The sequence below is a fragment of the Daphnia pulex genome, chromosome 2 (genome assembly GCF_021134715.1).
Source record: "Daphnia pulex isolate KAP4 chromosome 2, ASM2113471v1".
Lineage (NCBI taxonomy): Eukaryota > Metazoa > Arthropoda > Branchiopoda > Diplostraca > Daphniidae > Daphnia > Daphnia pulex.
The window spans coordinates 12,637,639-12,649,652 of record NC_060018.1 but is presented as its reverse complement, the minus strand read 5'-3'; the positions used below and the strand labels follow the sequence as shown (position 1 = coordinate 12,649,652).

General features: G+C 36.8%; 1 protein-coding gene and 1 long non-coding RNA gene across 7 annotated transcripts; one reads left to right on the top strand and one right to left on the bottom strand.

Annotated features, from left to right (window-relative positions):
* The first annotated feature begins 2,244 nt into the window (after positions 1-2,244).
* On the top strand, positions 2,245-2,581 carry LOC124205236. Its single transcript, XR_006879256.1, has 3 exons — positions 2,245-2,298; positions 2,358-2,460; positions 2,530-2,581. It is a non-coding gene; the product is annotated as an uncharacterized LOC124205236 (long non-coding RNA).
* A 3,929-nt stretch (positions 2,582-6,510) lies between these two features.
* On the bottom strand, positions 6,511-11,718 carry LOC124205031 (RNA-binding protein 25-like). 6 transcript variants are annotated; one of them, XM_046602329.1, is made up of 9 exons: positions 8,921-9,003; positions 8,754-8,863; positions 8,535-8,685; positions 8,053-8,461; positions 7,786-7,972; positions 7,524-7,687; positions 7,089-7,463; positions 6,870-7,017; positions 6,511-6,799 (listed from the first exon to the last, which is right to left on the bottom strand). In XM_046602329.1, the coding sequence occupies exons 5-9, from the start codon at positions 7,970-7,972 to the stop codon at positions 6,657-6,659; spliced, it is 1,017 nt and encodes a 338-aa protein (XP_046458285.1). In that variant the 5' UTR covers positions 8,053-8,461; positions 8,535-8,685; positions 8,754-8,863; positions 8,921-9,003; the 3' UTR covers positions 6,511-6,656. The 6 variants fall into 6 exon arrangements, with proteins under 6 accessions (XP_046458285.1, XP_046458276.1, XP_046458301.1 ...); XM_046602320.1 differs by lacking the exons at positions 7,089-7,463; positions 7,524-7,687; positions 7,786-7,972; ... (2 more) ...; positions 8,754-8,863; positions 8,921-9,003 and adding exons at positions 10,367-10,975; positions 11,038-11,177; positions 11,288-11,483; positions 11,549-11,718; XM_046602345.1 differs by lacking the exons at positions 7,524-7,687; positions 7,786-7,972; positions 8,053-8,461; ... (1 more) ...; positions 8,754-8,863; positions 8,921-9,003 and adding exons at positions 11,038-11,177; positions 11,288-11,483; positions 11,549-11,692.
* Positions 11,719-12,014: the final 296 nt, after the last annotated feature.

Sequence of the window (12,014 nt, the reverse complement as noted above, 5' to 3'; positions counted from 1 at the left end):
TTTCATGTTATTAAGTGAAGGTAAGCTAAATTCATTTTTGAACTATTTTAAGTTTTGCTTTAAAGAATAGTGTGTATAGTTACCGCTAGATGCCATTGACGTCCATTTGTTTTGTATTCTGCTAAGAAACTGAGTGTTACTTAGATTCCTGACGGTTTGCAACTGAAAAGTGAAAACAACTGTTTTGAATTCTATAATTTCAAGTTTTGTATGAAAATTGACATTTATAAGTGCTAGGAACAAACTTCATTTTTCATAGTTGTGATTGTGAAAGCCCGATCCGATTACATCGTTGAAGAATATTTCCCAGTAAATCAGTAATCCCATAACTTTTGATACCAAACGTCAATTATGTGTTCCGAAAGTTCTAGATGTATGCTACAGCTAAGCATAACATTACAATTGATGCTTGTGATACAGTGATGATCGGATCGGTGATGATACGTGAAATTCTGTGGCTGCAGACTCCTGCAGTTTCTCAATCTCAAATAGGAAGCAAACAAAAAACTTCGAAGAAAAAATAGAGGAAAAGGTGTGCAACTAATTTGGGTTCCTGCCGAAGCACAATTGAAAGTATTTTTTCTACAGCTATGTTAGCAATGAAATCAACAACCACAAAGAGGTTTGAATTATTCCTAGCTAATATATTGAGCATGTTATCAAATATGTAACTGTTTAAGTTGTGTGTGTTGAGTGTTGACATAGAATTTAGATAACTCTTTATCTTAATAGCATTTAAATGTGCGCTATCCCAGCGCACCCGAGTCCCTTTCTAAAGCATAGAGCAAGGTCAACCAACCACTTATGCTACAATTCATGTATAATGTTGTATACCTGCATAGTATGTATAAACTCCTATAAATGCAGAGAAAATCAATCTCACTTTGCGCTATCATTCTTCACTTCGTCAGCCAACTCATATTTTAATGCATAGGTGCGCTGCAGTCTGCCGTTGCGCTTTCTTGGGTGTAGTAATGGGCCTCTTGGAAGTAAGGTAGTAAAGGATCTCCCGGAGCAACCACTGTTAAAACATTTCACGACTTTTTCGTGGTTGTAGTTCCCAAAAATAAAATTGAATTCATCAATCCACGCAAATGCCTCTGTAAACAAACAACAAACCATAAACGACTTCTTGAGCACTTGCGACATTCCGCAGAATGACGGACAATACCTAACGAGTAACGACAGCTATTTATTGCCCGGTTTGAGCATTTATATTCACTGATAGGTGGCACAAGTAGACAACGAATTCATAAAAAAATTTAGCGATCAATCATTAAAAGTTTCTTTAATTTTTGCGATCAAAAAAGCGATTAAGAAAAATTTTTCCCAGGGCATTTCATGGTCATAGACTCCGGAGACTGGAGTGCGATCTAGCGTCTTTTAGGCTTTAGCACTAGAGCGCACTGCATATTTTAAGAAAAGTGGAGTTCTACTGTCATGCGAATAATTTTTTGTTGGAGTTCTATTGTCGGACATTTAAAGTATCTAAAATTCAATGAAGTTCTATTGTTGATCATGAAAATAATTAAAGAATTTATTGGAGTTCTATTGTCGCGTGGTGGAGTTCTACTGTTGGGCACTGGAGTACTGTCCAGTGAGTATTGTAGCCTTGTAGGGTATTTTTAATAATATTTTAAAAAGGAGTTCTTATGTCTTTGGAGTTCTACTGTCGTTGGAGTTCTACTGTCGCATACAAAGAAATGTTTTTTAATTATTTGAAATATTGGGGTTCTATTGTCGGTGGAGTTCCGACAATAATCCCCAATACCGGTATTTTATTTAAAATACCCTACAATAGAACTCCAGTACCCGACAGTAGAACTCCACTACGCTCCAATAATTTGAGCTGTGCAACCAACTTAGGATTCAAAACTCATTACCAGATGTCGCTAGTGTCGCCCTTGTTGTTCTTGCATCGTGAAACGAGGCAAAATAGGCAAAATAATTGGATGCTAATTAATACATATATTCCTGTGATTTCAATTACCAAATTGAACTTCGTAACTTGTGTAGGTTTATCTTGACCTAATATCCTTATTTTTATACTTTACCAACTTATTTCTTCAAATTTTAGATGCATACTGTCAATCATTCCAAAAAGTTGACTTAGCGCTCAGTCACTTTCCATCTTAAAGACCCATCATGTTGTCAAAAGCCTAAAACTCATGAGTGAAGCTCACATATCGTGGAATACAAATGTGCGGAGACGAGGTATTTCCCCATTACTGCTACCACACCAACCACATCACGTCAAATGCCTTACTAAATTCAACACCATTCACCCACATGATAAAGGTAAGCATCAATATAACCTATCACCACGCTACTGCAATACTTCATGACACTTTCTTTAGCATCAGGAAATTTACCTCAACCTGAGGAGTAAGGCTGTTGGTTGCTGTGATTTCCATTTTTGCGGTTTTTATCATTAAAACTTCAGTGTGCTTGTTAGTAAAGGTAAAGATTGAAATGCTTTATTAACTGTTATATTTTCAATTCATTAATGCAATACATTTTTTTACATAGCACATAATAGATCCTGAAGCCAATGCTGACCTTTGTCCATGAAGGAAGTGGGACATCCAGCAACGTTCTGCTCCATCCTTATCTTCCCGACGTACACTCATCTAGCTTCAATGCTTTTGCTGCTACAACTTGTCTTACTTCACCGACGAGTTGGAACACTTCAGTGGTCGCTACCCCTTTGCTGTTACACACCTGCAGTTGCTCACCACGGGATTATGCCCAGGTACCCGACAATTGACTTACTTTCGTAGATTATCTACTAATAATCTAGTTGCGTTAAACTCTGTGTCTGTGTAATAATTCCAAAATCAGGCCCTTCTTGCGCGCAAACAAAGTTTTACTTGGACGTTTCTTTTTTCTAACGCTAGATGGCTTTTTGAAAATTTGCAGCTGTCAAAACAGTCAGTTTCAGTTACTTTGCGCATCTTTTTAAACTTTATTGGCTGTTATTTTAATGAAATATTTAGTGATAACTAACGATAACTATTCCACCAACAAAGCTCACTTGTTAGATTTTTAACAATGAGTTTTTTTTTCCTACTTCCGGTTTGCTCATTTCAGTCAGTAGTTCAGTATATGTTCATCTGAAGTACAAAAGAATCACAAATTCGTGATCCTCGTCAAATTTGTGGTAAAGTTCATGTTTTTTTTGTACGTTTTCGTACTTCCGGTTTTGAAAATTTTCCTGAACTATAGTTCAGGAAAATTCTCGATTTTGGCCAAATTTTGGATTTCGTTTAAATCACACCTAATCGACCCCAAATTTTATGGGGATCACGAATATGTGGTTTAATTTGACGACAGCTCTATGGTTGAGGCGCTGTGGTTACTTCCGGTATACTTCCGGAATTTTTTTTAAAGACTAGCAAGTGAGCTTTGTTCTGTTTACAGTTCTCAACCTTGCAAGCTTGATTTAAACTTTAAAACATTGCATATTTAAATCTTTGAGCTAAAAAACCTGATTCTTGTTTCTTTCTGTATTATGTAAGTTTTATTGGCATGTCAGTAAATAAGAATTGTTTTCTCTTTATTCAGGTAATGCAGAGGAAATTTCGAGAAGATGGACACCATAACGTCGCCGGTATCTTCAAAGTGTCAGCGTGGATCATCATTTGTTGTTGGTAATATGTGTTCGTTTGTGTTAGTTAACCCGTTGTCTGCCACGCCTTTGTTCTCCCCTAGCTCCTTAGCACGGGCCGCGCTGTTCGGCTTCGTGGTTTTCATGCCGCGGGGTCGGACAGTCTCACCAGCCCCAGATTCGCCGAAAGGCCCCGTTAGGCAATGCACCATAGGGACTTCCCCTTTGTCGATACGGTGATGGATTCTAGAGGTTGTGCATTCCATCTTCTCCTGTCACCGTGTCAGCCCGGACTTGTCAGCAATGGCAAGTCCCACTTGGTCATGGATCCTTCAGACGTGGCGCGTAGAGTAGTAGAGTACAACCTACGGGTTGTATGGCGTGGCAGCCAACGGGTTAACTTAGTGTATGTATATGTGTATGTATGTAAAAAGTGGAGGAATTGTGGGTGGAGGCGGGACAATATAACACAATTCTATTTATCTTTGTTTTTGTTTGTATTTTCAATTAAATGACGTCTGACAAATAGCATACGTTTAAATAACTTATGTTACCGTAACCTTATTTTTTTCTTCTGATAACATTTAAAAAATGACAAGTGCGTACACGGTGAGATTCCAGTTAAGAGTTAATAAAGCTTCGTACGTTGTTAAATTTAAGAGAAATTCCATCGTAACTTAATATTCTCGCGTTGAGTTTGCAGCATACGCAGAAGTTTAATTATTATGATAAATTGTCGTACTTTTTTCAAATATCTCGTGATGTAGAAGTATTCCCTCAAACATACTACTGATTCATTGATCATTGCACTTTCCCGTTGCATGCCAGAAGATTTTCTCTCTACGTCACACACACTTTACAGTCAACATAACTATTCCAGGAATTGCTTATAAAACAGACAAAAGATCAAAGCAATTTGTTAATTCTCTTCTTGCTTCACCACTGGTATTTCACCACTCTTACCGACTCGCACCAACGTACCCATGTTTTCAGTCAGGATCTAAAACCGTCTAAAACAAATAAAATAAACAATTATCATTAACACTTATACACGGTAAAAATAAAAGTTGTTAATTTAATTTACACTTACCAACAACTTTTAAATGAAACGCGAAATCGTTGGTGTCGCCAATAAATTCTGTCATTCACTCATTTGTAGGCCGTCTCTCTATAATATTGGTCTCGAACCATTTGTAATTCCATGGGATCCTTGATGATCTGATAAGTCGGCGACTTGTTGAACATCGACAGGCTCAAGGATGAAGGAACGGCTCTTGTGGGTCTGCAACTGCTGTAGAAAATCGCATAGTTCCTCGTAGACGCGAGTGCCTTTCGTAGCTTTTGGACTCCCAGCGGCTCACAATTGGGGCACATGTACTCGTAGATTGACTCTTGCTTCCCTTCGCAAAGCGTCAACACAGGAACCATCAAACCATTTGATCTATCTCCACTGCGATGGCAACTGATTTGCTGATGTATAACTGCGAATCACCGTACAGCTACTAGCATTTTCACACTATATGATTCATCACACAGCATATTCCTGTAATGAAGTACAATCTTTACTTTCTTGGGTGTTCTACAAGTCTATTAATGTAATAATTCTTAAAAAAATTATCCTTACATTGGCATCAAGATGACAATAATCGTGCTTTCGCTTTGCATGAAACCTGCATACTGGAAATCTGACTTGGGATGCAGTTCTCGGTCAGCCTATTGGAAACAAAAAATGATGTAGATTACAATACAATGAAGAATGAACAAAATAATGAAATTCACTATTAACAACTCACTAAACGCTAAACAACTTTGAGGAGTGGGATGAACGTCGATACAAAATCTTGCAAAAATCCCATATTCGGTCACTGACGTAGTCCAAAGGAGAATGGAGATTACAACTAAACTGCAAGCAATAAAAACTTATTCAATTGGTAGAAAAGCTTTTCAAATTGAGGAGAATAGTTTTAACCATCACGAAAATCACGAGATAACATCGGCGTCTACCTTCCTTTCTCAGACCAGCGTGACACACGGTGACACATTGACACTGATTTTGGCTTAAGACAATGGAAGGTACAAAAATCTCACACCAGGTGCTAAACACAGAATGATGGTCGCCCGTCCAGAGAACCGCCCATCTCTTGCAACTTTTTTTCCCTGAGGATGTAAAAATTCGTGTCGTATTCCGGTATTCGTATCGCGTCGTTTTTATGGCTAGAGACTTGTGAGACGGTCTATTAGAATTACGGAAAAAAATTATTGGCAGAACGAGAAAAAGATAACTTTTTTGAGGATTGGGTTGTTCAAAGCCGATGTAGGCTATGCCGAAAGATTCCATTAAACAATATACCTTTTTAAAGAAGGAAAGCTTTGCACTTCGGTTAGCATTGAAATAAACGTTATTTTCTGTTTTAGTAAAATAGTATCAATATATTTCAATAAAACGGTATTTACGGAATGCAATAATAATACCAATAGAACTTGAAATTAAACTTAACTTTTAGAAGCATCTAGTTATTAACTTATCATCAAGCAAATCAAGTTTTCGACATCCAATTGATCACAGCTCCAAATTTTCGAAATTTAGTCGTACGCGACAAAACAATACTGTAAATAAAAATGAAGCAAGAAAAAATATTTAGGCATATACCTGAGTAATCTGTTGAGAATTGATTGAAAGGGAATTTAACAGTTTCATGGCCATGGCAGCGCATCTCCAATAATCCTGCTAGTTGCAAATTTTGGCTACATCCAAAAGTTTAAACAGAATAAACCAATTAATTGCAATAACACTCAAGTTCTTAATAGCAATCAATGGTTACTCTACACAAAGATTACTCAGCAGATTCACTTACTACATAAAAATGTCTGTAACATATTAACTTGAAAGCAATTAGAACTTGTTAAAAATGTTTGATGTATTAAGGATACCTCTTCCTTTCTGAATTCAAACTCCTTTTTGTTCGCACAGATGAACAGATGAAACAAACTTAATTATTACCGAACATATTAACAATAAAAGATTCAAGTAATAAAAAAATTTGAGGGGTCAATACATCAGATGACGATTCATACTTCTGAAAAAATTGACCCTATTACGAATAACATCAGTCATTACTTCCTTTGTAAGATTTTGAGAGGGACGAGGACGACCACATCTTTTTATTTCTTTGTATTTGCTAGAAACAATACCTGTAAAAAAAACATATAATAAAATGTTAAGTTAGATTTTGGTTTTGAAAATAATACAGGAACTTATTACTGTAGAGGGCATCAATCTGATGTGAAGTTACGGCAACAGCAAAGGAATTTGTCTTTTTCAAAAAGTAACCCTCAGGATAGGAGGCAAGAGCCAACTTTCCAATAAATTTAACACAATTATCTGGCTTTGCTAATGCCTGGAGCTGGATCTGAAATTAACAAAACGCAATCATTGATATTGAAATTTATTTGATATTATTCATCCCTATCTTAAACTTACTTCTGTTAAAGGAAGTAAACCTGCCTGCCCGGTAATAACGCGGGGTTCACGGCGACTGCCGTTGTCTCGAACGGGTTCAGTTTGCTTTTTTCTGCTACTGGTTGTGTCTAGAGAAATAGATGAATCATGCTTCCTCCGCTTGTCCGATTTTCTTTCATGGGACTTGTGGCTTTCACGTGAAATTCCTTTAAGATGATCTCGTTTATGTTGATCTCTCTCCCTTTCTTTTTCTTTCTGCTCTGCTCTTTCCTTTTCTCTCTCCATTTCTCTCTCTGGAGCTTTGACTGACTTGTCTCGACGGCGGGAACTATGACTCTTTGATTCGTTTATGCGACTTTCCGACTTCCTGTCTCGTGCATAACCATCGTGCTTTTCCTGTACAAAAATTGCGTTAATACTATTTTTTGTTTGCATAGTCAAACTAAAATTACTGACTTTATCCACTGATTTTGGTGGCATACTTCCTAAAATTTTGTCTCGAATGGCTAAACATGTGTTATCTATCTCATTGACTTTTTCTTCTATGATATCCATTCTTTCTTGCAGGATATCCATTCTTCGATTGCTTTTTACTTCCAGAGTGTCAATTCTCTTATTAACTATTACAAGAAAAAAATGTGATTAAATTCCAGTATTAAACAGATAGCAAAAACAAAAGGGAAATTTCCTATATTTAGGAAAAGGTGACTCGATTTACCTTTGTTGTCAACATCCATTAGTTTACCATCCAATACACCAATCAGCTCATAAATTTTCTTTTTTTCTAGTTTTTCTTTGAGTTGGACTTCAGCCTCTTTCATCAATACACGAAATTCGTCAACCGTAACACAACTATCATTTTGTTGCAAATCATCAACATTTTCTTTGGGTTGAATCGGATCCATCTAAGAAGGATTTATTTTATTTAAACGAAAATACAATAACACTGAATATCAAAGATCACTCAACTTTATATGAGCCTCACCTTAAACACGAACTTGATCCAAATTTAGCGAATTTTAAAACGACCTACGCAGAGCTTTTCACCTTCGACCACACTGCAAGCTGCTAACTGCGACACATCACACGTCCAGAAACAACAGATCCGGAAATCGAATGACCCCTTAACTTCTCAGGCCCATAACCATGCCCATAACCTTCCATTTTTTTAACAGAAAAAGTGTGCGAAACAGACGATAGGTGACAGCAGTAACCACAGCAATGAAGAGCATTGAAAGCCATAAGGCATAAGTTATAAGTAAAAGATGCAAAAAACTTCTGGTACTTCAATGTGAAAGCTGTCGGATTTAGACCTGCGGATTTACCTCCAACATGTTGTGGATTTGAGCATGTTGGAGGTCAAAATTTATTTGGCTGTCAACTCTCACCAAGCCCTTAAAATAAAGAAAATGTTTTTCGTGCAATTCAAGAATTACGAAAATTCTGATTGGATAATACGAACCAGACCTGTTGCTTTACTTCTAGAAAGCAAACAGCCAATAGCTTCTGTAATCTATGGATGTTCCACATGAATTTATAAGACTCTGTATCATCATCTTCGTAATCACGCGAGAGACAAAACGATAATTTCGGTTGGACCTAGACGTTACCGACGTTACTGTGAAAAGTAGCATTCAATACAATGTAAAATGTCCAAAATAATGAAACTCACTATTAACAACTCACTGAACGCTAAACAACTTTAAGGAGTGCGATGAACGTCTATACAAAATCTCGCAAAAATCACATATTCGATCACTGACGTAGTCTAAATGAGGTTAGAGATTAAAACTAAACTGCAAGCAATAAAAACTTGGTAGATAAGCTTTTCAAATCGAGGAGAATAGTTTTACCATCACGAGATAACAATGGCGTCTTCCTATGTCTTTCTCAGACCAGCGTGACACCCGGTGACACACTGACACCATGTATAATAGGTTAGCCGTTAGCCTATTATACCATGCTGACACTGATTTTGGCTTAAGAGTTTAGACAATTAAAGGTACAAAAATCTCCCACCAGGTGCTAAACACAGAATGATGGTCGCCCGTCCAGAGAACCGCCCATCTCTTGCAACTTTTTTTTTCTGAGGATGTAAAAATTCGTGCCGTATTCGTATCACGTCGTTTAATGGCTTGTGAGACGGTCTATTAGAATTACGGGAAAACAAATTATTGGCAGAACGAGAAAAGATAACGAGAATTGGGTTCAAAGCCGATGCAGCCTATGCCGAAAGATTCCATTAAACAATATACCTTTTTAATGAAGGAACGCTTTGCACTTTGGTTAGCATTGAAATATAGGTTATCTTCTCTTTTAGTAAGACAGTAAAAAAAATTCTATAAAATGGTATTTACGGAATGAAAATGAATAAATATTAACTTATCATCAAGCAAATCAAGTTTTCGACATCCAATTGATCACAGCTCCAAATTTTCGAAATTTAGTCTTACGCGACAAAACAATACTGGGAATAAAAATGAAGCAAGAAATAAATATTTAGGCATACCTGAATAATCTGTCGAGAATTGATTGAAAGGAAATGTAAAAGTTTGATGGCCATCTCCAATAATCCTGCTAGTTGCAAATTTAGGCTACATCCAAAAGTTTAAATAGAATAAACCAATTAATTGCAATAACACTTAAAAATCTTAATATCAATCAATAGCTACTCTACACAAGATAACTCAGTAGATTCACTTACCGTATAAAATGTCTGTAACATATTAACCTGAAAGCAATTGAGATTTTTTTAATAAGTTTGATGTATTAACCTGTCCTGATTCTGAAACTCACTGTTCGCACAGACGAAACAAACTTAATGATTACTGAACAGATTAACGATAAATAGTTCAAGTAAATTAAAAAATGGGAAGGGTTACTGTATCAGATGACGATTCACTGTTCTGAATTTAATGACCTTATTACGAATAACCAAAGACATTTCTTCCTTTGTAAGGTTTTGAGAGGGACGACCACGCCGTTTTATTTCTTTGTATTTACTGGAAACAATCCCTGTAACAAATAAGATATTATAAAACGTTAAGTTAGATTTGGGTTTGAAAATATTAGAGGAACTTGTTTACTGTAGAGGGCATCCATGTGATATGGAGTTACAGCAACAGCAAAGGAATTTTCCTTTATCAAAAAGTAACCCTCGGGATAAGAGGCAAGAAGCAACTTTCCAATAAATTGGACACAATTATCTGGCTTTGCTAATTCCTGGAGCTGGATCTGATATTAAAAACAAGCAAATATTGACATTTATTTGATATTATTCATCCCTATCTTAAACTTACTTCTGTTAAAGGAAGTAAACCTCCCTGTCCGGTAACAAGGAGGGGTTCATGGAGGCTGTCGTTGTCTTGTCCGGTTTCAGATTTGTTGATTGTGCTACTGTTGTCCGGAGAACAAGATGAATCAGGCTTCATCCGAATGTCCGATTTTCTTTCACGAGACTCATGGCTTTCTCGTGCAATTTTTCTTCGACTCTCTTGATCTCGTCGATGATCTCTTTCCTTTGCTCTCTGCTCTTCTCTTTCCTTTTCTCTCTGCTCTTCTCTCTGCTTTTCTCTTTGCTCTTCTCTTTCTTTTGCTCTCTGCTTTGCTCTCTGCTCTGCTCTCTGCTCTGCTCTTTGCTTTTCTCTCTGCTTTTCTCTTTCCTTTTCTTTCTGCTTTTCTCTTTCCTTTGCTCTCTGCTCTGCTCTTTCCTTTGCTCTCTGCTCTGCTCTTTCCTTTTCTCTCTGCTCTGATCTTTCCTTTTCTCTCTGCTCTTCTCTCTGCTTTTCTCTCTCCCTTTCTCTCTCTTGAGCTTTGAAAGACTTGTCTCGATGTCGGGAACTCTGACTCTTTGATTCGTTTATGCGACTTTCCGACTTCCTGTCTCGTGCATAACCATCGTGTTTTTCCTGTACAAAAATTGCGTTAATACTATTTTTTATGTTTGCATAGTCAAACTAAAATTACTGACTTTATCTAGACAACTTACTAATACTCTGTTTCGTATTTCTAAACATCTACGATTTATCCCATTGACTTTTTCTTCCAGGATATCCATTCTTTTAATGCTGCTCACTTTGAGGTGGTTAATCCTCTTATTCGCCTCATTTACTATTTAAAAAAAGAGATTAAATTATCCTGGAAATTAAATTATTAGATGAAAAGCATAACAGAAAAACAATTTTTCTATTTTTAGGAAAAGGCGGTGACTCAATATTTACCTTTGGCATCAACATTCATTAGTTTATTATCCAATACACCAATCAGCTCAAATATTTCCTTTTTAGATTGTTTTTCTTTGACTTCAGCCTCTTTCATCATTACATAAAATTGGTCAACCGTAACACAACTAGCATGTTGTTTCTTACAACGAAGGTTTGCTTTGGGTTTAATCGGATGCATCTTTGCAGTTTTCATCTAAACGAAAAAGTGTAACAATAACACTGAACATCAAAGATAACTCAACTTTATATGAGCCTCACCTTGAACACGAACTTAATCCAAATTTAACGAATTCTGAAACGACCCATGCAGCACTTTCGACCACACAGCACACACACAACACATCCGGAAATCGATTAACCTCTAACTTACTTACTTACTTCTAAGGCATCGGGCCCTCCTGGTCCCGATGTAACCCCCTCTATAGGGAACAGAAAAAGTGGGCGAACCAGACAATAGGTGGCAGCAGTAACCACAGCAATGAAGAGCGGTGGCAACTGGCAACCTAGTTAGGCTACCTAGTTTTCGACAAATGAGAAATGAAAATAGCAGCGGCTTTTTTCTAATGAATGAACATAAAGTAGAAAACACTTTTCAATTAATTAAATTAACTCCTTTTTCCTTCTGGAAAAAAACGTTAACACAAATTTGAATAATAGCGCCTCTTGCTGCGCTGCCCTGCTGCCTGCTCACCCGTCTTGCTAATAACTAATCTATCAAAGAAAG

Coding starts and splice junctions, on each gene's coding strand:
- LOC124205031 (XM_046602320.1), bottom strand. CDS start 11,483: ATGAAAACTGCAAAGATGCATCCGATTAAACCCAAAGCAAACCTTCGT. Junction 10,976..11,037: donor TAGTAAGTTGTCTAGATAAA/GTCAGTAATTTT, acceptor ATTTTTGTACAG/GAAAAACACGATGGTTATGC. Junction 6,800..6,869: donor TCAGATTGATGCCCTCTACA/GTAATAAGTTCC, acceptor TTTTTTTTACAG/GTATTGTTTCTAGCAAATAC.